We start from the raw sequence: 26,088 nt of genomic DNA, 5'->3' as shown, positions 1-26,088 counted from the left end.
TAATCATTTTTTAATATTCGAATCATTTGTATGTTTTAACAAGATTCATTACCGATACGCATAATACACGTGGAAGGGATTTGGGTGTCGCTCATGTCAATGTCGACACATTTAGTCCATGAAAACAAAACATATACACACTTACATGTACAATAAGTAATTACACTGAACATACAATACACGCCAAGCGAGGACAGGAGAGACAAACATTCCGTTTTTTAATGTTATCTTTAGACGAAGATTTACCTTGGGGTTAAATAAATAAGACTACACATGTATGTGACATATTAGTATCATGTAACCATTGCCGAATACCAGAATTCTATATCATGTTGTCATGGTTTAAAATGAACGAAATATACACTGTAAAAGAACTGTTATACAATCTCACTGACGTGTTCGCGAAAAGGTGAGCGCATCCTGTCCCACCGGTGGCACCGTCACAAACACATGCAACGGCACGTTCACCCGAGGCCGCTTTTACAATATTCATGTTAAGCTTTATTGAGCTTAATGCATGCTAGTATTAATCGATCTGTATGTTGCTATGCCATTCGTGATCATTCAAGATGGGATTCGAACCCAAATGAGCAGATGGGAGGTGTATTGACGCTCCTCCGCATTTGACCCACCTTGCCTTAATCTGTACATACTCGTACAGACAAAGAAACTGTACTTAATGACACTAATACCAACAAAATTTTTTGTTTGTTTGTTTGTTGTTTAACACCGCACTCAGCAATATTCCAGCTATATGACGGCGGTCTGTAAATAATCGTGTCTGGACCAGACAATCCAGTGATGGACATCATCAACATCGATCTACGCAATTGGGATACGATTACATGCTTCAACCAAGTCAGCGAGCCTGACCACCCGATCCCGTTAGTCGCCTCGTACGACAAGCATATATAGTCGCCTTTCACAGCAAGCATGGGTTGCTGAAGACCTATTCTACCCCGGATCTTCAAGGGTCACTAACACACACGGGTAATTATAATTCACAAAGAAGCCTCGGCTGCTGATAAATGAGGACTCGACAATTTGATATTCAGACTTGAACGATGTTCCTTGCACATTTGTTCTTGTTCACAATTACCACCCCCCCCCCCCCCCCCCCCCCACCAACCCCCCCACCCCCCCACCCCCACCCCCCGATCTGTCCCTAGGATCAACATTGTTTCCTGATAAATCTCACCTACTAAAATGTAAAAATATATCAAACTCCCGATTCCTCCCCAAGGTTCAACACTGTTTCCTGATAAATAAAAAAAATGCAAAATGCTAACATTGCCTTTTCTACATGTAAACACGCAGAGAAGTAAAGATTTTGATGACTGCCTGACAAGGAAATCATATGTTTCACTTCCTTAAACATCTGCATATCACTCAGTCACAATTTTAATCACATCCGCTAATCCATTTATGTATGATCTGATCTTCATTCGTATGGATTGTTAGTGATAAATTTGTTATTTTTAAAACTATGTACGATGGACAGTCAAAACTAAAGGCGACATATTCTATCGATGCCTTAATAAACAAACATATTGACGGAAAAACACATTAGAGATATAATGAACACATTAGAGACCAATTGGTTTACAGCACTGTCACCGCGTTTGCAAGAATTGGGTGGGACCGGAAAGGGGCTCTCACAGTTTGGCACGGACATACTGCTGCATAGATCTGTACTGGTAAGATTCCTGAGATGGACATGGCGCAATGACGCAGGCTTGTTGCAGATGATGTCTTCAAGTCTCAATCCAGAACCGGTCTGACTTGCATCTAGTAACCACACCAGTCCACAGTCGCAGTTGACATCGAGGCTGTGAAAGCTGAAATTACTCCCCATCTGTGATCGAAGCTTTTCTAGGGTATTGCATTCAAGATAAGTAAACGTAGCATGGTAAATATCCATGACTCTTATATTAGTAAAATCCTCTATTGCAGAACTTTGCATTTCGGTGATGTTCATGTCAGCCATCATGAACTCACGAATATTACTGAACTTGTACATTGCAAAGGATTGGATGAGGTCAACGTCTACTGCATGCATCCGGAACAGCTGAAACCCCTGGATGTTGTTGAAGGCGTAGGACTCAATCCTGCTTATGGTCGATGAAGACAAACTGAATTCCTTCGTACTAGCGACGTGTATATTCCTAAATGCGTTTGCTTCAATTGTGCCAATCTCACAAAGTTCCATGTTTATGCTAACCCGGTTTCCCAATGAGGTAAAGGCACACGGCCGGATAACGCCAATGTCGACTTGCCGAAAGTAGATGTTCTCAACATTCGGGACATCCTTGAATGCATTTGGTGGTATCTCGGGTAGAGAGGACAGAAATATCTCCACAATAGTGGCCGATGTTATGAAGGGTAGAGGAAACGCTGTCAGTTGCAAACAAGTCATGCGGTTAAGTTCACATGTGCATCCGGTTACGCAGGAAGTCTGACAAGTCACAGAATATAGTGCTGACATGAGAATGAGTACCTGAAACGAATGAAACATTATTGAAACTATGTTTTGTGTATTAATGTGTTGGTTTACACCGCAATATTCCAGCTTTATGGTTACTATTATCAGCAACTGTCCATCCCGTCGATGTTGGTTGGTTGGTTGGTTGATTTTTTGTTTAACGCCGTACTCAGCAATATTCCAGCTATATGACGGCGGTCTGTAAATAATGGAGTCTGGACCAGACATTTCAGTGATTAATAGCATGAACATCGATCCACGTAATTGGGATCGATGACATGCATCAACCAAGTCAGCGAGCCTGACCACCCGATCCCGTTAGTCGCCTTTTACGACAAGCATCGTCGCCTTTTGCAGCAAGCATGGGTTGCTGAAGACCTATTCTACCCCGGATCTTCACGGGTCTCCCGTCGATGTACGATCACACACAATAATATGACATACAATGACAATCACAATCATTATCACGGCGCGCCAGCTTAATGTAAGAGGAAGTGATGCATGTCTTAGATGTTTACCACTTTGGTGAAACTAGTTCGATGCTGGGAAATACAAGGGTCCTAATCAAGGTGAAACTCAAGTCCACGCGTACGATGCTGGGAAATACAAGGGTCCTAATCAAGGTGGAACTCAAGTCCACGCGTTCGATGCTGGGAAATACAAGGGTCCTAATCAAGGTGGAACTCAAGTCTACGCGTTCGATGCTGGGAAATACAAGGGTCCTAATCAAGGTGGAACTCAAGTCCACGCGTTCGATGCTGGGAAATACAAGGGTCCTTATCAAGGTGGAACTCAAGTCCACGCGTTCGATGCTGGGAAATACAAGGGTCCTAATCAAGGTGGAACTCAAGTCCACGCATTCGATGCTGGGAAATACAAGGGTCCTAATCAAGGTGGAACTCAAGTCCACGCGTTCGATGCTGGGAAATACAAGGGTCCTAATCAAGGTGGAACTCAAGTCCACGCGTTCGATGCTGGGAAATACAAGGGTCCTAATCAAGGTGGAACTCAAGTCCACGCGTTCGATGCTGGGAAATACAAGGGTCCTAATCAAGGTGGAACTCAAGTCCACGCGTTCGATGCTGGGAAATACAAGGGTCCTAATCAAGGTGGAACTCAAGTCCACGCGTTCGATGCTGGGAAATACAAGGGTCCACGCGTTCGATGCTGGGAAATACAAGGGTCCTAATCAAGGTGAAACTCAAGTCCACGCGTTCGATGCTGGGAAATACAAGGGTCCTAATCAAGGTGGAACTCAAGTCCACACGTTCGATGCTGGGAAATACAAGGGTCCTAATCAAGGTGGAACTCAAGTCCACGCGTTCGATGCTGGGAAATACAAGGGTCCTAATCAAGGTGGAACTCAAGTCCACGCGTTCGATGCTGGGAAATACAAGGGTCCTAATCAAGGTGGAACTCAAGTCCACGCGTTCGATGCTGGGAAATACAAGGGTCCTAATCAAGGTGGAACTCAAGTCCACGCGTTCGATGCTGGGAAATACAAGGGTCCTAATCAAGGTGGAACTCAAGTCCACGCGTTCGATGCTGGGAAATACAAGGGTCCTAATCAAGGTGGAACTCAAGTCCACGCGTTCGATGCTGGGAAATACAAGGGTCCTAATCAAGGTGGAACTCAAGTCCACGCGTTCGATGCTGGGAAATACAAGGGTCCTAATCAAGGTGAAACTCAAGTCCACGCGTTCGATGCTGGGAAATACAAGGGTCCTATTCAAGGTGGAACTCAAGTCCACGCGTTCGATGCTGGGAAATACAAGGGTCCTAATCAAGGTGGAACTCAAGTCCACGCGTTCGATGCTGGGAAATACAAGGGTCCTAATCAAGGTGGAACTCAAGTCCACGCGTTCGATGCTGGGAAATACAAGGGTCCTAATCAAGGTGGAACTCAAGTCCACGCGTTCGATGCTGGGAAATACAAGGGTCCTAATCAAGGTGGAACTCAAGTCCACGCGTTCGATGCTGGGAAATACAAGGGTCCTAATCAAGGTGGAACTCAAGTCCACGCGTTCGATGCTGGGAAATACAAGGGTCCTAATCAAGGTGAAACTCAAGTCCACGCGTTCGATGCTGGGAAATTCAAGGGTCCTAATCAAGGTGGAACTCAAGTCCACGCGTTCGATGCTGGGAAATACAAGGGTCCTAACCAAGGTGGAACTCAAGTCCACGCGTTCGATGCTGGGAAATACAAGGGTCCTAACCAAGGTGGAACTCAAGTCCACGCGTTCGATGCTGGGAAATACAAGGGTCCTAACCAAGGTGGAACTCAAGTCCACGCGTTCGATGCTGGGAAATACAAGGGTCCTAATCAAGGTGGAACTCAAGTCCACGCGTTCGATGCTGGGAAATACAAGGGTCCTAATCAAGGTGGAACTCAAGTCCACGCGTTCGATGCTGGGAAATACAAGGGTCCTAATCAAGGTGGAACTCAAGTCCACGCGTTCGATGCTGGGAAATACAAGGGTCCTAATCAAGGTGGAACTCAAGTCCACGCGTTCGATGCTGGGAAATACAAGGGTCCTAATCAAGGTGAAACTCAAGTCCACGCGTTCGATGCTGGGAAATACAAGGGTCCTAATCAAGGTGAAACTCAAGTCCACGCGTCGATGCTGGGAAATACAAGGGTCCTAATCAAGGTGAAACTCAAGTCCACGCGTTCGATGCTGGGAAATACAAGGGTCCTAATCAAGGTGGAACTCAAGTCCACGCGTTCGATGCTGGGAAATACAAGGGTCCTAATCAAGGTGGAACTCAAGTCCACGCGTTCGATGCTGGGAAATACAAGGGTCCTAATCAAGGTGGAACTCAAGTCCACGCGTTCGATGCTGGGAAATACAAGGGTCCTAACCAAGGTGGAACTCAAGTCCACGCGTTCGATGCTGGGAAATACAAGGGTCCTAATCAAGGTGGAACTCAAGTCCACGCGTTCGATGCTGGGAAATACAAGGGTCCTAATCAAGGTGGAACTCAAGTCCACGCGTTCGATGCTGGGAAATACAAGGGTCCTAATCAAGGTGGAACTCAAGTCCACGCGTTCGATGCTGGGAAATACAAGGGTCCTAATCAAGGTGGAACTCAAGTCCACGCGTTCGATGCTGGGAAATACAAGGGTCCACGCGTTCGATGCTGGGAAATACAAGGGTCCTAATCAAGGTGAAACTCAAGTCCACGCGTTCGATGCTGGGAAATACAAGGGTCCTAATCAAGGTGGAACTCAAGTCCACACGTTCGATGCTGGGAAATACAAGGGTCCTAATCAAGGTGGAACTCAAGTCCACGCGTTCGATGCTGGGAAATACAAGGGTCCTAATCAAGGTGGAACTCAAGTCCACGCGTTCGATGCTGGGAAATACAAGGGTCCTAATCAAGGTGGAACTCAAGTCCACGCGTTCGATGCTGGGAAATACAAGGGTCCTAATCAAGGTGGAACTCAAGTCCACGCGTTCGATGCTGGGAAATACAAGGGTCCTAATCAAGGTGGAACTCAAGTCCACGCGTTCGATGCTGGGAAATACAAGGGTCCTAATCAAGGTGGAACTCAAGTCCACGCGTTCGATGCTGGGAAATACAAGGGTCCTAATCAAGGTGGAACTCAAGTCCACGCGTTCGATGCTGGGAAATACAAGGGTCCTAATCAAGGTGAAACTCAAGTCCACGCGTTCGATGCTGGGAAATACAAGGGTCCTATTCAAGGTGGAACTCAAGTCCACGCGTTCGATGCTGGGAAATACAAGGGTCCTAATCAAGGTGGAACTCAAGTCCACGCGTTCGATGCTGGGAAATACAAGGGTCCTAATCAAGGTGGAACTCAAGTCCACGCGTTCGATGCTGGGAAATACAAGGGTCCTAATCAAGGTGGAACTCAAGTCCACGCGTTCGATGCTGGGAAATACAAGGGTCCTAATCAAGGTGGAACTCAAGTCCACGCGTTCGATGCTGGGAAATACAAGGGTCCTAATCAAGGTGGAACTCAAGTCCACGCGTTCGATGCTGGGAAATACAAGGGTCCTAATCAAGGTGGAACTCAAGTCCACGCGTTCGATGCTGGGAAATACAAGGGTCCTAATCAAGGTGGAACTCAAGTCCACGCGTTCGATGCTGGGAAATACAAGGGTCCTAACCAAGGTGGAACTCAAGTCCACGCGTTCGATGCTGGGAAATACAAGGGTCCTAACCAAGGTGGAACTCAAGTCCACGCGTTCGATGCTGGGAAATACAAGGGTCCTAACCAAGGTGGAACTCAAGTCCACGCGTTCGATGCTGGGAAATACAAGGGTCCTAATCAAGGTGGAACTCAAGTCCACGCGTTCGATGCTGGGAAATACAAGGGTCCTAATCAAGGTGGAACTCAAGTCCACGCGTTCGATGCTGGGAAATACAAGGGTCCTAATCAAGGTGGAACTCAAGTCCACGCGTTCGATGCTGGGAAATACAAGGGTCCTAATCAAGGTGGAACTCAAGTCCACGCGTTCGATGCTGGGAAATACAAGGGTCCTAATCAAGGTGAAACTCAAGTCCACGCGTTCGATGCTGGGAAATACAAGGGTCCTAATCAAGGTGAAACTCAAGTCCACGCGTCGATGCTGGGAAATACAAGGGTCCTAATCAAGGTGAAACTCAAGTCCACGCGTTCGATGCTGGGAAATACAAGGGTCCTAATCAAGGTGGAACTCAAGTCCACGCGTTCGATGCTGGGAAATACAAGGGTCCTAATCAAGGTGGAACTCAAGTCCACGCGTTCGATGCTGGGAAATACAAGGGTCCTAATCAAGGTGGAACTCAAGTCCACGCGTTCGATGCTGGGAAATACAAGGGTCCTAACCAAGGTGGAACTCAAGTCCACGCGTTCGATGCTGGGAAATACAAGGGTCCTAACCAAGGTGGAACTCAAGTCCACGCGTTCGATGCTGGGAAATACAAGGGTCCTAATCAAGGTGAAACTCAAGTCCACGCGTTCGATGCTGGGAAATACAAGGGTCCTAATCAAGGTGAAACTCAAGTCCACGCGTTCGATGCTGGGAAATACAAGGGTCCTAATCAAGGTGGAACTCAAGTCCACGCGTTCGATGCTGGGAAATACAAGGGTCCTAATCAAGGTGGAACTCGATGCTGGGAAATACAAGGGTCCTAATCAAGGTGGAACTCAAGTCCACGCGTTCGATGCTGGGAAATACAAGGGTCCTAATCAAGGTGGAACTCAAGTCCACACGTTCGATGCTGGGAAATACAAGGGTCCTAATCAAGGTGAAACTCAAGTCCACGCGTTCGATGCTGGGAAATACAAGGGTCCTAATCAAGGTGGAACTCAAGTCCACGCGTTCGATGCTGGGAAATACAAGGGTCCACGCGTTCGATGCTGGGAAATACAAGGGTCCTAATCAAGGTGAAACTCAAGTCCACGCGTTCGATGCTGGGAAATACAAGGGTCCTAATCAAGGTGAAACTCAAGTCCACGCGTTCGATGCTGGGAAATACAAGGGTCCTAATCAAGGTGGAACTCAAGTCCACGCGTTCGATGCTGGGAAATACAAGGGTCCTAATCAAGGTGGAACTCGATGCTGGGAAATACAAGGGTCCTAATCAAGGTGGAACTCAAGTCCACGCGTTCGATGCTGGGAAATACAAGGGTCCTAATCAAGGTGGAGCTCAAGTCCACGCGTTCGATGCTGGGAAATACAAGGGTCCTAATCAAGGTGGAACTCAAGTCCACGCGTTCGATGCTGGGAAATACAAGGGTCCTAATCAAGGTGGAACTGGGATTCGAACCTACGATCACAGGAATCCGGAACTCCAAATGAAAGTATTTCTTCACATCGAATTGTCTCAGTTCTTCACTGTAGCAGAAACAAACTAACTGCACTTAACTCATATATATATACCCCTCGTAAAAAAATAAGCACAACTCACTAGCCGTCATATAGCTGGAATATTGCTGAGTGCGGCGTTAAACGTTAAAAGGCGAATATGCTTGTCGTAAAAGGCGACTAACGGGATCGGATGGTCAGGCTCGCTGACGTGGTTGGAGCATGTCATTGATCCCAATTGCGTGGGTCGATGCTCATGATATCAGTCACTGGATTGTCTGGTCCAGACATGATTATTTACAGATCGCCGTCATATAGCTGGAATATTGCTGAGTGCGGCGTTAAACAACAAACCAACCAACCAACCAACCAATTTTATAAATCGTATCGTGTCTTAATTGTCTGTCAAACTATACTTTCGGCAAAGTTTGGAATAGAAAATCAGAAATCGATATTGATTATGTAATAAATATGTTGTGTAACACAGCAAATAATATGGCGGCCCTGTCAATTGATTTCCTCCTTGAGCCATATGTTCGTTCAGGTAAACACAGTCACGATTTACCTTTGCATGTGGTTGTGACGGGTGCCACCGGTGGGGCAGGATACGCTCACCTTTGTCTGGAAAACCTGGTATCATCACTATTTAATAGTGATTCATAAAAAAAAATGTTCATGATCCAGTCGGAATCATACAATGGACTTTCAGCAGAGATTTCACATGATTATGGAAGTTTTATTTGAGTCATATAATATCAGGAATGGTCGGGTAGCCAAGTAGTTAAAGCGATCGCTCGTCACACCGAAGACCCGGGTACAATGTGTGTGAAGCCCATTTCTGGTGTCCCCCGCCGTGATATTGCTAGAATATCGCTAAAAGCTCACTCACTCGCATATGATATGGCCCAGTATTTGCGACCGTCGCGAGAAGCATATATATGAATGCTTTTGTTCAAACTGTACCAAAAAGATCGATGGTTTATTAGACATCTATCAAAATTAGAACAATCATGTCAGATGTAGATATTTCCAAATGTTACATGAAGTACGTGAAATATCAACATTAAGAAAAGATGGTGCTTGGCCGTCATTGTCAGATGTAGATATTTCCAAATGTTACATGAAGTACGTGACATATCAACATTAAGATGGTGCTTGACCGTGATTGTCAGATGTAGATATTTCCAAATGTTACATGAAATACGTGACATATCAACATTAAGATGGTGCTTGACCGTCATTGTCAGATGTAGATATTTCCAAATGTTACATGAAGTACGTGACATATCAACATTAAGAAAAGATGGTGCTTGACCGTCATTGTCAGATGTAGATATTTCCAAATATTACATGAAGTACGTGACATATCAACATTAAGATGGTGCTTGACCGTCATTGTCAGATGTAGATATTTCCAAATGCTACATGAAGTACGTGACATATCAACATTAAGATGGTGCTTGACCGTCATTGTCAGATGTAGATATTTCCAAATGTTACATGAAGTACGTGACATATCAACATTAAGAAAAGATGGCGCTTGACCGTCATTGTCAGATGTAGATATTTCCAAATGTTAAATAAAGTACGTGACATATCAACATTAAGAAAAGATGGTGCTTGACCGTCATTGTCAGATGTAGATATTTCCAAATGTTACATAAAGTACGTGACATATCAACATTAAGAAAAGATGGTTCTTGACCCCCAGTGTCAGATGTAGATATTTTCAAAATATGCATTTTGGTACGTGACATATTAGCATTAAAAAAAGATGGTGCTTGAGCTTTTCCAAGGTGTATTTTGAGTAATAACAAGATGAACCTTATGCCGCATACATGTACATATTCCATAAATAAGTGAATTGTATGTAATACCTGCCCTAACGACGTTGGTAAATCGGTGTTTTGTGTATTACATGAAGCATGAACTGAATATATTTAAACCTATTGCTACTAAAAAACATATTAAATTTCCCTTTATTCCGGGAAGACACTGTTTTAAGATATAAGAACTGGCCTAAAATAACGAACATGCTTTAACAAGAGTTGTAACACAAACAAGGACCACTAGTGGGATGAGCTGAAATGGGATATAACGTCCCGTTGAAGAATATTTTACTTACATAGCGACGTGAATGCACACGCTGCTTGTACTAGTCCAGATTTCGAAGTGCTATCCCCCAGAGATACATTGCCCAATATTACATAGAAACTCCACTTAGACACAATATATTGATCACAGTCACCCTGTTCTATCACCTTAAAGTGCGCGCCAGGCAGGGTAAAAACAAGTTCCAACTTGTAAGGTATGATGGGACCAGGGGATCGAAACACTGACATTCCGCTCTCCGGGTAGACGCTCTATCCATGGACCACGGTCAGCAACCCATGCTTGTCGTAAAAGGCGACTAACGGGATCGGGTAGTCAGGCTCGCTGACTTGGTTGATACATGTTCATCGATCCCAATTGCGTGGATCGATGCTCATGATATCAATCACTGGATTGTCTGGTCCAGACTCGATTATTTACAGGCCGCCGTCATATAGCTGGAATATTGCTGAGAGCGGCGTTAAACAACACACCAACCAACCAACCAACCATGGACCACGGAGACGGTTCCGATCACAAGTACTTCAGTTAGATGACAACCCAATCTAAAAGGGAGCGACAAATGTATTGTGATTTTCGTAATAAAAGAAACCAAGCCATTTCTGTATCCAAAACCAGACTCCGTTGTATGATTCCGAATATATCCTGAGTGAGTGAGTGAGTGAGTATGGTTTAACGCCGCTTTTAGCAATATTCCAGCAATATCACGGCGGGGGACACCACAAATGGGCTTCACACATTATACCCATGTCGGGAATCGAACTCTGGTCTTCGGCGTGACGAGCGATCGCTTTAACCACTTGGCTACCCGACCGCCCCTCATATCACGTGACTCAAATCCTGAATATATCCAGAACATGGGTTAATGAATCACTATCAGCTACTGATGACACCAGGTGTTAACGAACGCGTTTTACTCGTGTTGAATTCGTTACTACTTTATTGAAATATATGTACTTAATAATAAATAAAGCGAAAAAAAACCTTTCCATATCCAATAGAAATCTCATTAAACAATGTCTATTGAACGATTCCGACTATATCATGAGCATGTGTTTATGAATCACTATCAAATAGTAATGATACGAGGTATTCGCGAATCGTATCCTGCCCCACTGGTGGCACCCGTCACAAACACATGCAAAGGCTGGTCAATTGTTCACATAAAAAAACGGGAACGTATAGTACACGTGAAAATAGGGAATTGCATCGGAAATCATTTTTGTCACTTATGCGTCAAATTTGGAAATATCCACCGCATGAATGAGTGAGTGAGTTAATATTTAAAGTCACATCGGCAATATTTCAGCCATATCGTGACTTGAACAAATTATGCATTATATTATATATAAAAATGTCAACAAAGGACAGTACAACAACTAGCAATATATCACAGATTATAATGGTAAAACTAGTTTTAGAACAATAAAATGATCAGATTATAACAGACGACACATTATAAAAACGGGCTGTAGATCGCCAGCAACCAAAGTTAGGCCACCATACTAGGAACCATGGGGACCTCTGCTACCTACATGGTACCCCAGCAGGATTTACACCATCCCTCTGGCTACTGGCGATGGTCAGACAGATTAGCCAAACAGTTAAAATCAACAAAAATACTACGATTAAAATCACAGAGAAATAAAAATATACTTTGAATGATACTGGACTTACGTGCCCTCTCAGGGGGACAATTAGAGGCCTTGAGTGTTGTAACCGTGGTCAAAGAACTTTTGAGGAAGAGTCGTATGACACTCTTTGATTTGTTTGTTTGTTTGTTTGTTTGTTGTTTAACGCCGCACCCAGCAATGTTCCAGCTATATGACGGCGGTCTGTAAATAATCGAGTCCAGACCAGACATGAGCATCGATCCACGCAATTGGGATACGATGACATGCATAAACCAAGTCAGCGAGCCTGACAGCCCGGTCCCTCTTTGAAATCTTGGTAGAAACAGCATCTCGATCGTATCTCAAAAGTTGTGAAATGTAAAGGCTGAATCTGCTGAAATATAGCTCCACAGAAAGGGAAAGTTAACTGTTGGAAAGGTGAAGTCATCCTTCTAGATCTTATAATTTTGTATACATGAATTTGGGCTCACCTGCGTTTGCACATATATGACCGAGCAGCGGCGCCATTAAACAATCCAGTTGAAACCATTATTCAGATCGTTACTTCAGATCGTAAAACGTTGAAAAAATATCATTTTGTACTTACTGTAAGAATAGCCATGTTTTACTGTGTCGACCTTCCAACAACTGCGCTCGGGGGTGAATGTCGAGCTGATATTCGTTCTATAAACTGTAGTGTGGTCTGTACTCTGTTTATTGCTCTCGAGTAGTCATTCAGGAAACTTTATGGCTGCGTGGTGTATTTAAGGAGTGGCGGTATTTGTACAATGCGCGTCTGTGTAGCTGGATTGGTACTCTTAATGAATTTAATTGGTAGTTTTAGATAAGAGGCATTTCATTGTACGCGTTGTTGAGGTGTTCAGCTGCTCGCCAGGAACCTTTACAGTGGGTGAATGTGTGAGTATGGTTTTACGCCGCTTTTTGCCATATTCCAGCAAATATCACGTCGGGGGACACCAGAAATGGGCTTCACACATTGTACCCAAGGTGACATCCAGTGTGTAAAATGGCTAAAATTATCTGGCAATTTACTAAATGCCTTATATATTTCATGTAATATAAACAAGGGTCCAAAAAAAACTTGGCAACTTGAAAAATGAAATTATTGAAACACAGATACTTTCACCTAAACGCAACCAAGCCAAAACCCGTCGCCTAAACCCATCGAATAAAAACTCGTGCAATTACTGAAGTGTAGTGCACGTGTTGTTGTGGGAAAGTGATTTTGGAAGTAAAATCATTATTCGCGTTTTTTAAAAATTGCACGTGAACAATCGCTAGAAAAACTGCGAAGTTTATCTCTTAGAGATGCAGTATAAAAAAACACAACAAAAGGAATGCCCAGGTTAACACAAGAACAGCGTGAGATAGCTATAGGAATGCTGCAAATGGGGGCAACACAGTCAACTGCTCCGTATTACCGTTGTCAACTTGGTCCAGCGATTGAGAGTAACAGGTCGCACATCAGAGAGGCCAAGAACAGGCAGACCAAGGGTGACCACGACCCATGAAGATCTCTACCTACGCACATTGCACCTGCGTAATCAATTCCTACCTGTGACGTCATCGGCAGCGAATGCGTTGGGTGGTGTGGTCAGCAGGCAGACAATAGCCAGAAGACTAAGGGCAGCAGGGATCAGAGCCTATAGACCTTACAGGGGGCAACTGTTGACGAATGAACATCGTCGTCGAAGACTGAGATGGGCGCTAACAGTTAGGCGTTGGCAACGACGTGATTGGCAGCGTGTCCTCTTCACTGACGAGAGCAGGTTCTGTATCTTCCACTCTGATGGCAGACACCGTTTGTATCGTCGAAGAGGCGAACGTACTGCTCGTTGTTGTGTCGAAGAGGTCGTACCCTTCGGTGGTAAGAGTGTCATGGTGTGGGGTGGCATTTGTGCTGATGAGAGGACGCCATTGGTCATCATTAACAACCACGGGGTATTGTGTTCCAGCATGACAATGCTAGGCCACATACTGCTAACATTGTGCAAAACGTTCTTAAGGTCAACAATTCCCATGTGTTGCCCTGGCCAGCTCGTTCACCAGACCTTAATCCCATAGAGCACCTTTGGGATTTCATGGACAGGCAAATTCGACGACGACAACAACCTCCAACCACCAGGAATGAACTCATCCAGGCCCTCCACGAAGAATGGCGACGCATCTCACGTGAAGTCATCAGGCGACTGACAAATTCAGTTCGTAGGAGAGTGTTTGCCTGCATCCAAGCCAATGGAGGTCACACACGCTACTAGGGTGACACAAACGCCATCTATAGTCATTTTGTGCCGAGCTAGTCATTTGCACGTGTAATGAAAAACTGTTTTGCATACCCCACCTGAACATTACCAGCCATATTTAATTCGCTTGTCATGTTATTGTTATGACTTTCTGCCTAAGGTTATGGTAAATATTCATGTTTACAATACAGTTTATTCTGATCGTTTATGTTTTGGAGTTGTTTCGCTATCGAACGTCAAATAGTCTGCCTAGTTTCTTTTGGACGGTAGTTTATATAATAATTTTTGTGTCAAATACGAAGACAGATTGTAAAAATTGTATGTGAATCAGGCAATTGATAAATTTGAGTCATTTTAGACTTTGTAACATATACTAATTTGTATTTTTTGATTGTTAAAGTAAAAGATACGTAAGATATTGATCGATTTGTATGTATTTTCCTTCTCTACACTGGTGAGTCACGTCCGTGCAGTTTGTTTGTTTGTTGTTTAACGCCGCACTCAGCAATAGTCCAGCTATACGACGGCGGTCTGTAAATAATCGTGTCTGGACCAGACAATCAAGTGATTGATATCATGAGCATCGATCCACCCAATTGTGATTGATGACATGCATCAACCAACTCAGCGCGCCTGACCACCCGATCCCGTTAGTCGCCTTTTACGACAAGCATGGGTTGCTGAAGACCTATTCTACCCCGGAATCGAACCCGGGTCTTTAGCGTGACGAGCGAACGCTTTAACCACTAAGCTCCCCAACCGCCCAACAACGCTGAGTGTCGTAACCGCGATTATGTAACCGAAAGAGCAAAACTGGCGATATGAGAGATTCGTATCGAATCGCATGCTAACACAAAGTTACTTGACAGGTGTGATAGTGAAAAATAACTGGCCCCCCTAAAAATATACTGGCCACGGCATAGCGGGCAGGCAGCTATTTCCAACGCTGACCTGATATGATAAAATCATTGATACACTGTACTTGCTATATACGTTCAAGGTGTTACCGGCGATGTAAGTCATGTGATCTCTCCACCCACGCGCCAAGTTCATATATGGACGCAAAAACGTTTCCATGATTGTGTGCTGTCACTGTCAGATAAGATAGTTGCCACTCCTCGTACTCTTTGTTATTGAGCTCTTGGCGATAAATCTATTATTAACCTGATATGTGTGACCGACATATTCATAAGCACTTTCACCAATAGTACAGCAACGATTTCTGGTTACTGGTGTATTTTGTTCTTCACCGGTGCCAAATGGAATCTGTGTACAGTAAACTACGGTTATAACGAACACGCTTATAACGAACTGACGGATATAACGAACTTACTTTTTGGTCCCGACTATTTGCTGTAGTTATGCTATATACAGTAAAGTACGGTAAAACGAACTCAAAGGGACTACTAATTTTAGTTCGTTATAACCGTAGTTCGTTATAAGCATATATATAGCATAACTACAGCAAATAGTTGGGACCAAAAAGTAAGTTCGTTATATCCGTCAGTTCGTTATAAGCGTGTTCGTTATAACCGTTGTTTACTGTATATGCTTATAACGAACTACGGTTATAACGAACTAAAATTAGTAGTCCCTTTGAGTTCGTTATAACCGTACTTTACTGTATATGGTTTTATAAACCAAATGGATAATCAAGGATGGTTGTTCTCTTGCATTGACGGTTTACATAAATTGTATATGTGAGGTGAGGTGAAATGGGGTTTAACGTCGCGTTCAAAATTGCACACAGCCTACCACTCATTGTTTTCGCCCCTAAATGCAGGGTAACAACAAGTACCACCTTTCAACGTGATCGAACCCCCGGCCTTCCGAGACGGTTTAAAGTTTATATAAATCAGTATGTCAACCTGAAATAAATACAGTGGCAAAAGATGTTTTATTATAGAAAACGTGGGATATAACTGATTATCAGACAGTTGTCTTTCATAATGACGTGTACGTTTCCGTCAAGTATGGGCCGATGGGGTAGCTTAGAACTTTAATGATTCGCTCGTAACTTCGAAGGTTTTAGTTCCATTCCCCACATATCTAGAAGGCATGCAGACTATTTCTGATGTCCCCTGTCATAGTATTGCTAGAATATTGTTAAAAGTGGCGTGGAATCATACTCACTCACTCCATCAAACCTGACCCGTCAGATTATTGGATCTCTACATGAACCAGGCATTTTTCGAGGGCTGGTCAAAACGTTCTCAGCCTAACAAACAAAACCAACAAAAGTGTTTTTAATCTCCCTGCTTTTCAAAATACTTATATCGATACTGAAGCTTTTCAATTCCAGTCATGAGAAGTTTTCTGAAGCCACACTGAAAAACTTATTTACGGCAGCTTTGAGGTCATTGCTGTCGTCATAGCGCTTTCCAAGAAAGTGTTCTTTCAGTTTAGTAAACAGATGGAAATCACTTGGTGCCAGGTCGGGCGAGTAGGGAGGGTCAGGAAGCTCTTCGAACCCACATTGGCGCCCAGTAGCCTTTGCCATTCGAGAGGCGTTAGAAGAGGCATTGTCATGAAGAGGTAGTACTCTAGCAGTCAGCATTCCTCGCCGCCTTTCTTTGATAAAATATACACTGGTAATCGTCTTTCGACTTTCAAAGTAATCAACAAGGATCACACCCTTTGCATCCCAGAATACAGTGCCCAAATCTTTTTTCTCTGATATTGAAGACTTCAATTTCTTTGGGGCGGAGAAGTGGAATGGTGCCATTCCATGGATTGACGTTTTGATTCGGGATCATAGTGGTAGACCCATGTTTCATAACCCGTTACTAATCTCGTTTTGACGAAATCCTCCTCAAATGGCTCTAAATTTTCTCTGGCAATGTAAGTTTGTTTGGCCTAAAGATCATAATTTAGAAACGTTGGCACCCATCGAGCAGATAACTTATTTGTCTGTAAATGTTCATGAATAATAGTTTCAATGGATCCATGGCTCAGATTTGTGTCTTCCTCAAGTTCAGCAATGTGAAGACGTGTATCTGATAGTATGACAATCTCCTTGATTGAATTTTCACTGATGGAAATTGACCAAGGGTCATCATCAAGGCCTCTTCTCCCGGCCTTAAACATATCTGCCCAATGGTTAACAGGCCAATAAAGTTTTGCAGTCACTTAAAACAAACATTATCGATTTTCATAAGTTAACTTTACATGTTTTGACTCATTTATTTGAGGTCAAGCTTCTACCAATCTTGTTGTATGGCAGTGAAGTCTGGGGGTTCATCCTTCACCGGATATTAATACATTCCATGATAATTTCTGTAAACAGCTTTTACATTTAAGACGGAGTACACCTAATATTGTTGCAAGGGTGGAGATAGGTCGTTATTCAATTAAAGTAAACCAATATATGAAAATTATTAAATATTGGACGAGATTGTTATTTCAAACTGATAATCCTTTTTTGAAAAATGTCTATGATTATCAAGTGTCCTTGGCGGATAAAGGTATTGAATGCTGGGCTTTTCATGTAAAACAATTATTATCATCATATGGTTTTGGTTCTGTCTGGTGTAATCAAGATGTTCCAAATGTAAATAAGTTTATTGTTTGTTTTAAGCAAAGATGTATAGATATAGATCAGCAAACTTGGTTAAGTAAATTAAAAACATTTTCCAAACTTACAATGTATTCGCAAATTAAACCATGCATTGTATTAGAAAGATATTTAACATCAATACCTGTTAGAGTATATCAATTTGCTCTTAGTTCTCTCGTTGTTCTAGCCATAACCTAATGCTTGGAGAAGGTAGAAAAATTGGTCTTTCTAGAGATGAACGCTTATGTCCATTTTGTGTAGTCCGTGTAATTGAAACTGAGTATCATTTCTGCATTGAATGTCAATTTAACTTAGATCTGAGAAATAGTCTTATACCTAAGTACTACCATTCACAACCTTTATTTGATAAATTTTGCACTCTTATGTCTTGCCAAAATGAACATGTTATTAATAAATTAGCTAAATATATTTTTCTTGCTTTTAAGAAACGACAACAGTTTTTTTAATGTATGCAATAATTCAATTGTTTCACTATGTATATCACTTATATTATCTGGCGCCTGATAGTGTTGTAATCCACTGTATCCTTATTGTATAATGGACCGGTGGCCTCTTTACTGAAATAAACTCACTCACTCACTATAACAGTGAAATAGCTAGGGCACCTATCCCCATACACTTGTGACATGCGGTCATGTGTGTGTGTGTGTGTGTGTGTGTGTGTGTGTGTGTGTGTGTGTGTGTGTGTGTGTGTGTGTGTGTGTTAAACCTGCTTCTGATTCAAACCTAGACACACATCCCTTCTTTAAGTGGCTTCGTATGTACGCTGATAAGAATGTGCATGAAGGGAAATACAACTTGACCTCAAAGTGATTTACAATCTTTCCCTCCAGATGGGAACCGAATGAATTCGTTGTCCATATTTAAAGAAGCATTCCGAATTTTGAACTTTTGTCCATACACGTTGTCAGTTATACAACCGTGAAGATTCCGGGATATAATAGGTCTTCAGCAACCCATACTTGCCGTAAAAGGCGACTATGCTTGTCGTATAAGGCGACTAACGGGATCGGGTGGTCAGGCTAGCTGACTTGGTTGATGCATGTCATCGTTCCCAATTGCGTGATTCGATGCTCATGATATTAATCACTTCATTGTCTGGTCCAGACTCGATTATTTACTGGAAATATTGCTGCGTTAAACAACAAACCAACCAACCAGCTAGTGATAAATGACAAGCGTCTTGGTCGGAACTACCCACGGGGTGAAGAGACAGCTGGCGAGATGATTAAGTCCGTACGTGTGTCGTACACGGATGACCTCGTTTTATTTGTTTCGATTGGATAACCGTGAACTCGCTAAGGTCACGCTTTAAATGTTATTTTTTCATTCATAACAAGGAATGAGACTTTTTCGTTCTTAACACTTTTTTTAAACCAAACAAACTCGTCAAACGCATCAAATTGGCTTTCTATTCTATATCAGTTATGCACACACCTACTACAGACAATATAATCGCTATACTTTTGCCATGTACGACTGCAAAACGATCGGGGTTCCCTATGTGTCTGGAGGCATGGGTGGCCCAGTCATCTTAGGCGCCGCGATTCGCTGCACAGAGTTGCACGCCAGATACCTATGATTGTGGGTTCGAATCCCGGTTCGCCCCAATTATGTTTCTGGGTTTGTCAGCACCACACCCTTGCTCGTGAGTCTCACCGATGTGGTAAACGTCTGAGCCCTGCATCACGACTGGGCCACCCGTGCCACCCGTGCCACCCGTGCCACGCCCCCACCCACACTCCCACCACCCCCACCCCAGTTATGTACATTAGACAGTCAGCACTCGACAACAGGGAATTTCACATTATATTATAAAAATTCAGTTCATTGTCCTTATTCACTCCAATATTATTAGCTTAATTGCGCATTGAGAGCCGACAGTTTTGATGTACTTATAAATTGTACTTATTTTAGGAGTGATAAGGAACAGGTCATATAGCGGTCACATTCAGCGATACCTGCAAGGAATATCCCCTAGTGAAAGTACTTAAACACAGCGTATTCGCACAGGATGCGGACAGAAAATATAATAAACCTGTTTTTGCCACACATGCGTCGCCATGTACAGTAAACTACGTTTATAACGAACTCAATGGACCACTAATTTTAGTTCGTAATAACCGCAGTTTGTTATAAGCATATGTACAACATATATACAACAAATGGCCGGTACTAAAAATTAGGTGCGTTATATCGGCCAGTTCGTTATAAGCGTGTTCGTTATAAACGTAGTTTACTGTAAATATCAAACGTCAACGCCAGAGAATAACCAGTCTCCATTATCCGACGAAACAGATTCCACAGGGCGAGAAAGGCAAAATAACATTGACAATTATGGCAAAGGAATGCTGTGACAATATCACCATAGCGACACAATATTTAGGAATAACACACAATTAACGTGGTCAGATTGTTGAACTCACCCCAGCAGGCTGCTAATGCCCTGAAAAATTTTAAGGTTAAAGTTTTTTTTTCTTGTCAACATTACCACAAGGCCCCTCTAGCAGAGCATGCCAGACAGCTACCCAGTACACGGCGGCCACGTGAGTATTACACTTACCATGTCACATGCATAGGGTCACAAACAATAGAAACATGCTGTATCACTACGGTGGCCCATAAGGGACATGGAGTCTGTTTTTCAATATTTTGATATTTCACTTACTTTTATCATAACCTTTCGCAAATTAACACTATTTGTCATACAAATATGTGATAAATCATGTATAAAAACAACCGAAACCATGAAAAATGTACTTTCAAGTAGCTATTGAATCGCTGAAATGTGAAGCGAAAATGTCAAAATGAAATGAAAATGTCAAATACAAAAACGAAAATGTCAAAAACAAAAGCGAAAATGTCAAAAACTAAAATGAAAATACAGAAAACTATTTCCACCGCGTGGAAATATTATCACCGCGGTGGAAATAGTTTTCTGTATTTTCGTTTTAATTTTTGACATTTTCACTTCACTTTTCAGCGATTCATTGTCTTCTGTATACATGATTTATCACATATTTGTATGACAAATCGTGTTAATTTGCAAAAGGTTACGATAACAGTAAGTAAAATATCAAAATATTGAAAAACAGACTCAATGTCCCTCATGGGTCACCGTAATATCCCACCCTTGATGAAACATAGGCATGAGCAACACTTGTATACGTGGTTATGAAACTATTCAACGATTCCTGTGTCCAGAGACAGACACAATTCCTCTGACACCAACACACGCATCGGACAGCTATCCGGCTGCAGGGGCACGAACACAGTGGTTTGAATATGTTTGGGATAAACAAGCGGCATGAGAGATGGTTGACATCATGTTGACATATGTCTGGGAATAATATTCAATAATTCGAAAAAGTTTAAAGAAACTATTTCCCCGATCGATATATGATGTTACAAGCATACCATATCACATATTTGATGCTCGAACGTTATAAACATACTAGACCAGTGAAGATCCGGGGTAGAATAGGTCTTCAGCAACCCATGCTAGCCATAAAAGGCGACTATGCTTGTCGTAGGAGGCGACTAACGGGATCGGGTGGTCAAGCTCGCTGACTTGAAGCATGTCATCGATTCAAATTACGTGGATCGATGCTCATGATATCTGGTTTGTCTGGTCCAGACTCGATTATTTACAGACCGCAGTTATATAGCTGGAATATTGCTGAGTGTGGCGTTAAACAACAAACCAACAAACCAATAGATTCTTCTGTTAAAACATGTGTGTATATAGTGCTGCTAGGAACATGTTTTTAGTACCAGTATCTTATAGTTTCCAATTATCGATCGCGGAGAAGCTACGTACATGCACCTTAAGAGAACAATCTATGGTCGAATCATCAGCCACTCTTACACAAGCAATGCCTTCTGGCAAAGTTGTATTACGAATTTAAAATTAAGTGAGTAATAATTAAATAAGTACGCTCTTCCCCGTTGGATACCCTTTGGGTACAACTCAATATCGTTCGCAAGATACGGTTTAAAATACACAGTCACGTAAAATAGAAACAGTATCCAACGGGTTTACTAATCTATATACATCATGGGTCTTTATACAGGTGTTATGCATACTACATCACATCCTTGATGCTACATACGTATAGGTAATATAATACCATATCAAATCCATGACGCTACATGGTGACAAACATACTATACCACATCTTTAATGCTGGATAGGTGACACACAAGTTATGACCATATATTCGATATTTAGGTCCCACTAGACTATATACTGAAATGAAATTAAAAGAATACATTGTGTATAATTAATATTATTAGTACTTAATGGTGTATTATTAGTACTGAAGGTGTGTCCCGTTATACTAATGCCATGAAGGTAAGTACTGAGATCGGGTTGTATAATATCCTCAATCGCAGTTCAAATATCACAAATATTCAGGATAAATCAGATATACAGAAAACTGCAAACAAACTACGGTTATTACGAACTAACCCTTTGAGTTCGCTATAAACGAAGTTTATTGAGTAGCGTTTCTTTTGTCGGGGAATAGGATATGAGGGTAATTAATACACTTCAGGAATAGACCTGAATTATCTGACTTTAAGTCATATTGTAGATCATCCCAACGTATATAAAGGAATATGTTTAGAAAATTATTTCCTTGGAGCATAAAATGTATCACCTACATTCGAAGTACGAATCACATACAGTACTTTGAAACAGTTTGGTTTAAGAGTTATTAATTTATTTTCACTTGTACAACCACGAGGAATACATTCACTGAAATATGTCTACGGATACACAGCGAAAGAATGAAATAAACTACATTTGCATAATATAAATTTCACACTTGGTATGAGTGAGTGAGTATGGTTCTACACCTCTTTTAGCAATATTCCAGCAATATCACGGCGGGGGACACCAGAAATGGACTTCACACATTGTACCCATGTCGGGCACTTGATATGAAAATGTCTTGACAGTTGTACTATACCAACCAACCTGAACAGTATGTACATAAAATGGAGATAGGCGATCAAGGCCCATTTTTAATCATATCGGAATTTGTTTCAGTGTGCACAACTTGTGCTTACGAGGCTGAGATAAGATTAAGCAAGCCTACCAGAAATATTAATAGTAAGGGCCTGCGTAAGCACAGGTCATGAGAACTGACATTTGGGTCATGTAACTTGTGAGTATATAAACTGAAGACCTCAGTGCTGTACAGTTCTACCCAAGTCAAGAATTCAGGTAAGATCAAAGAACGACAGCGTTATACCCTGCGGATAAAGTTGAATTGGTTGTCCATGGACTGTTAGTACAATTCTAACAATTCTAAAGCTTTTGTATCTTTAACATCACAACCCCAAGCACATCTTTTCCCGTGAAGCATATGAATTGCACTAGGCAGATACTTTGGTAGAGAAACAGTTTTGGGGCACTGTGCCTCTTCACGATGCTATCTATATAAGGCGATGGTTATTGGTGTTCAAATGTAGCACTTTGAGCATGCACCTAGTTATGGAGGGCAGCGCAATAGAAGTACACAACTATTCTTCATTATGAAACAAACTTTGACATGATGGTACCACTGTCTTCTATTTATCCGGGGCGGCCGGGTAGCCTAGTGGTTAAAGCGTTCGTTTGTCACGCCGAAGAACCGGGTTCGATTCCCGACATGGGTACAATGTGTGAATCCCATTTCTGGTGTCCCCCGCCGTGATATTGCTGGAATATTGCTAAAAGCGGCGTAAAACCATACTCACTCACTTACTCACTCACCCATTCTATTTATCCACAGAATGAAGGTCGCTGTTGTCATCCTGTGTCTACTTCCCCTTGCCTACGGGGCACTGCTTGGAAACAGTAAGTCCGTTTAATACTTTACAGGGGCGTGGATGATTGGATTATGGCAAGACGGCGTGCTTATTATATCAGTCCATTGTTTGTCCCGCCCCTTCTGTTATCAGCCAACCAGGAAACAGTCGTTTCAAAGCGGGCGTGGCCTAATTTGTTTTCGGTTTATGGAAACGCAAAAATATTGCGACGGAATCGCTTGCAATATATTTCAATCTGACGGCCTTTGGATATTCCCCTCACATATTTCATAGTTAAACTATTGGTAAGGTATGAAGAATATGTGTGGAAGATCAAAAAGTGGACATTCCTGCCGCACACAGGAGATAGATTGTAACTACCACGTCTCTATTAGTCGACTGAGGCAGTTAATGGTACTTGAGATCAATTCTACCTGGGACAACCATTGGGTAAAGCGGTTGCAGTCTGGATAATTACCGGCTGGTGTTGATAAGGAGACATGTAGGAAACATTTCATAAAATTCAAAATCCGTCATCACAATTATTGAATTATTGTACAGCAACGCAAAATTGACATCTTTAAAAATGTAATAGAATTATGATATAATGTGCATACCATTGTTCAAATGTATTCCATGATCTACAATCGTACTTGACTTGACCAAAAAGGGACAGAGTTAACGCAAATGGGTGTGTCATCTCGAAGACATTTTAAAAAGGCCTGAATAGGACTGGGGTTAAAATAAGTCCCTAGAATACGTGGCCATGCTAGGCTGATGATGGCCGTCGGGTCCTGTAGCATGTGTGGTTGCTAATATTTTCAGTCACTGGTTTTGTTTTCGGGACTCGAAAATGTTCATACAGACGTGATATAGCTGGAATATTGCAAATATCCTTCACATGTCTGCCATAAAATTTCTTTGAAAGCTTTACTGGTGCCTTGAATGTTGTAACCTTGATCAAACAACTTTTGAGCAAGAGTTGTATGACGCTCTTTGAACTCTTGGAAGAAAGAGCATGTTTGATCATATATCAAAAGTAATGTAGACACCAAAGGCTGAACTGCACAGTCTTGAGAACAGTGTGCAAACTGATTGACGATTCTTTCCCACTTACTAACTCAAACTCATTCATTCACCTTTTCTCTCACTCCAGTCCTTAATTCCGCTGAGCTGCACAAGCTTGTGAACGCTGTTGTCGAGAAGTTTGGAACGGACGCTACAGAACAGGAGTGTGAGAAGGAATGTGTTATTCTTTCTAATAACGACATTTTCGACCTTGGTTGCGACTTCGCCTGCAGAGAGTATGTATACACAATGGCTTGTTTACATGTCAACGCAAACACTGCATATTTTATATTGTGTGAACATGATGGAATGTTTAAAGTTCTTGAGTTACTTCCGCAAATTCAAGCTGGGTTGCATCAATTACTGCCGCAGGTGGCCCTGTACACAAAGGACATGTTACATATCTGGCTAAGTTAAAAACCGCTGGCGGCGGAGAGTGGCTGGATGGGTTTCTGTGCTTGGCACGAAGGACGACTCCACATAATGTACCAATGAGTGTCTCCTTAGGCATGTAGGGTGTAAATGCAAAATCGTCTTGGGTCTAGGAACATATACTGAGTGAGTGAGTGAGAGAGTATGGTTTTACGCCGCTTTCAGCAATATTCCAGCAATATCACGGCGGGGGACACCAGAAATGGGCTTCACACAATGTACCCATGTCGGGAATCGAACCCGGGTTTTCGGCGTGACGAGCGAACGCTTTAACAACTAGGCTACCCGACCGCCCAGGAACATATACTAGAGAATTCTCACTGATCAGTTCACAGTGGTAAAAATGTCATGCGATTTAAGCATACGTTGTGTTCAAGCGTGCTTAAGCGTTGACGTTTGATATATGTGTAAGTCGCCCATTATTACGATTATCCAACCCTTACCCGAAGTAACAACCCCATGCACATCTAGGTTATAATTGGTTTTCAGCAACCCATGCTTGTTGTTAGGGGCGACTAAAGGGATCGGGTGGTCGGGCTCGCTGACTTGGTAGATACATGTCATCGTATCCCATTTGCGAAGATCGATGCTTATGATGTCAATCACTGGATTGTCTGATCCGTATTATATTGTTTATGGACCGCCGTCAAATAGCTGGAATATTGTTGAGTATGGCGTTAAACAGCAAACAAGTAATCATTAGTATATTGGCGCGAGCATCCTATACGGAGGGGGAAATAGATGGCATGGATTAATTTGGTAACATGTAATGATGTAAAATTCAAGAAAGTTATTGAACAAAGTGCCTGTTTGTGTTTTCAAAACTCAAACTAAAAAAGTGTGCAATCCGACACCAACATGTCACACTGTTCGTCACTATATATGTTACAGGGGCGGTCGGGTAGCCTAGTGGTTAAAGCCTTCG

The 26,088-nt window shown here is 42.4% G+C and overlaps 1 protein-coding gene across 1 annotated transcript; it reads right to left on the bottom strand.

The window, feature by feature from the left end:
- Window positions 1-1,534: 1,534 nt before the first annotated feature.
- On the bottom strand, window positions 1,535-12,714 carry LOC139464468 (leucine-rich repeat-containing protein 4C-like). Its single transcript, XM_071245997.1, has 2 exons — window positions 12,634-12,714; window positions 1,535-2,497 (listed from the first exon to the last, which is right to left on the bottom strand). The coding sequence occupies exons 1-2, from the start codon at window positions 12,646-12,648 to the stop codon at window positions 1,535-1,537; spliced, it is 978 nt and encodes a 325-aa protein (XP_071102098.1). The 5' UTR covers window positions 12,649-12,714.
- Window positions 12,715-26,088: the final 13,374 nt, after the last annotated feature.

Source organism: Haliotis cracherodii, unplaced genomic scaffold, assembly GCF_022045235.1.
Source record: "Haliotis cracherodii isolate W230 unplaced genomic scaffold, xgHalCrac1.p SCAF_17, whole genome shotgun sequence".
NCBI lineage: Eukaryota > Metazoa > Mollusca > Gastropoda > Lepetellida > Haliotidae > Haliotis > Haliotis cracherodii.
The sequence above is the reverse complement of the archived record's forward strand: the minus strand, read 5'-3'. Positions and strand labels throughout refer to the sequence as shown.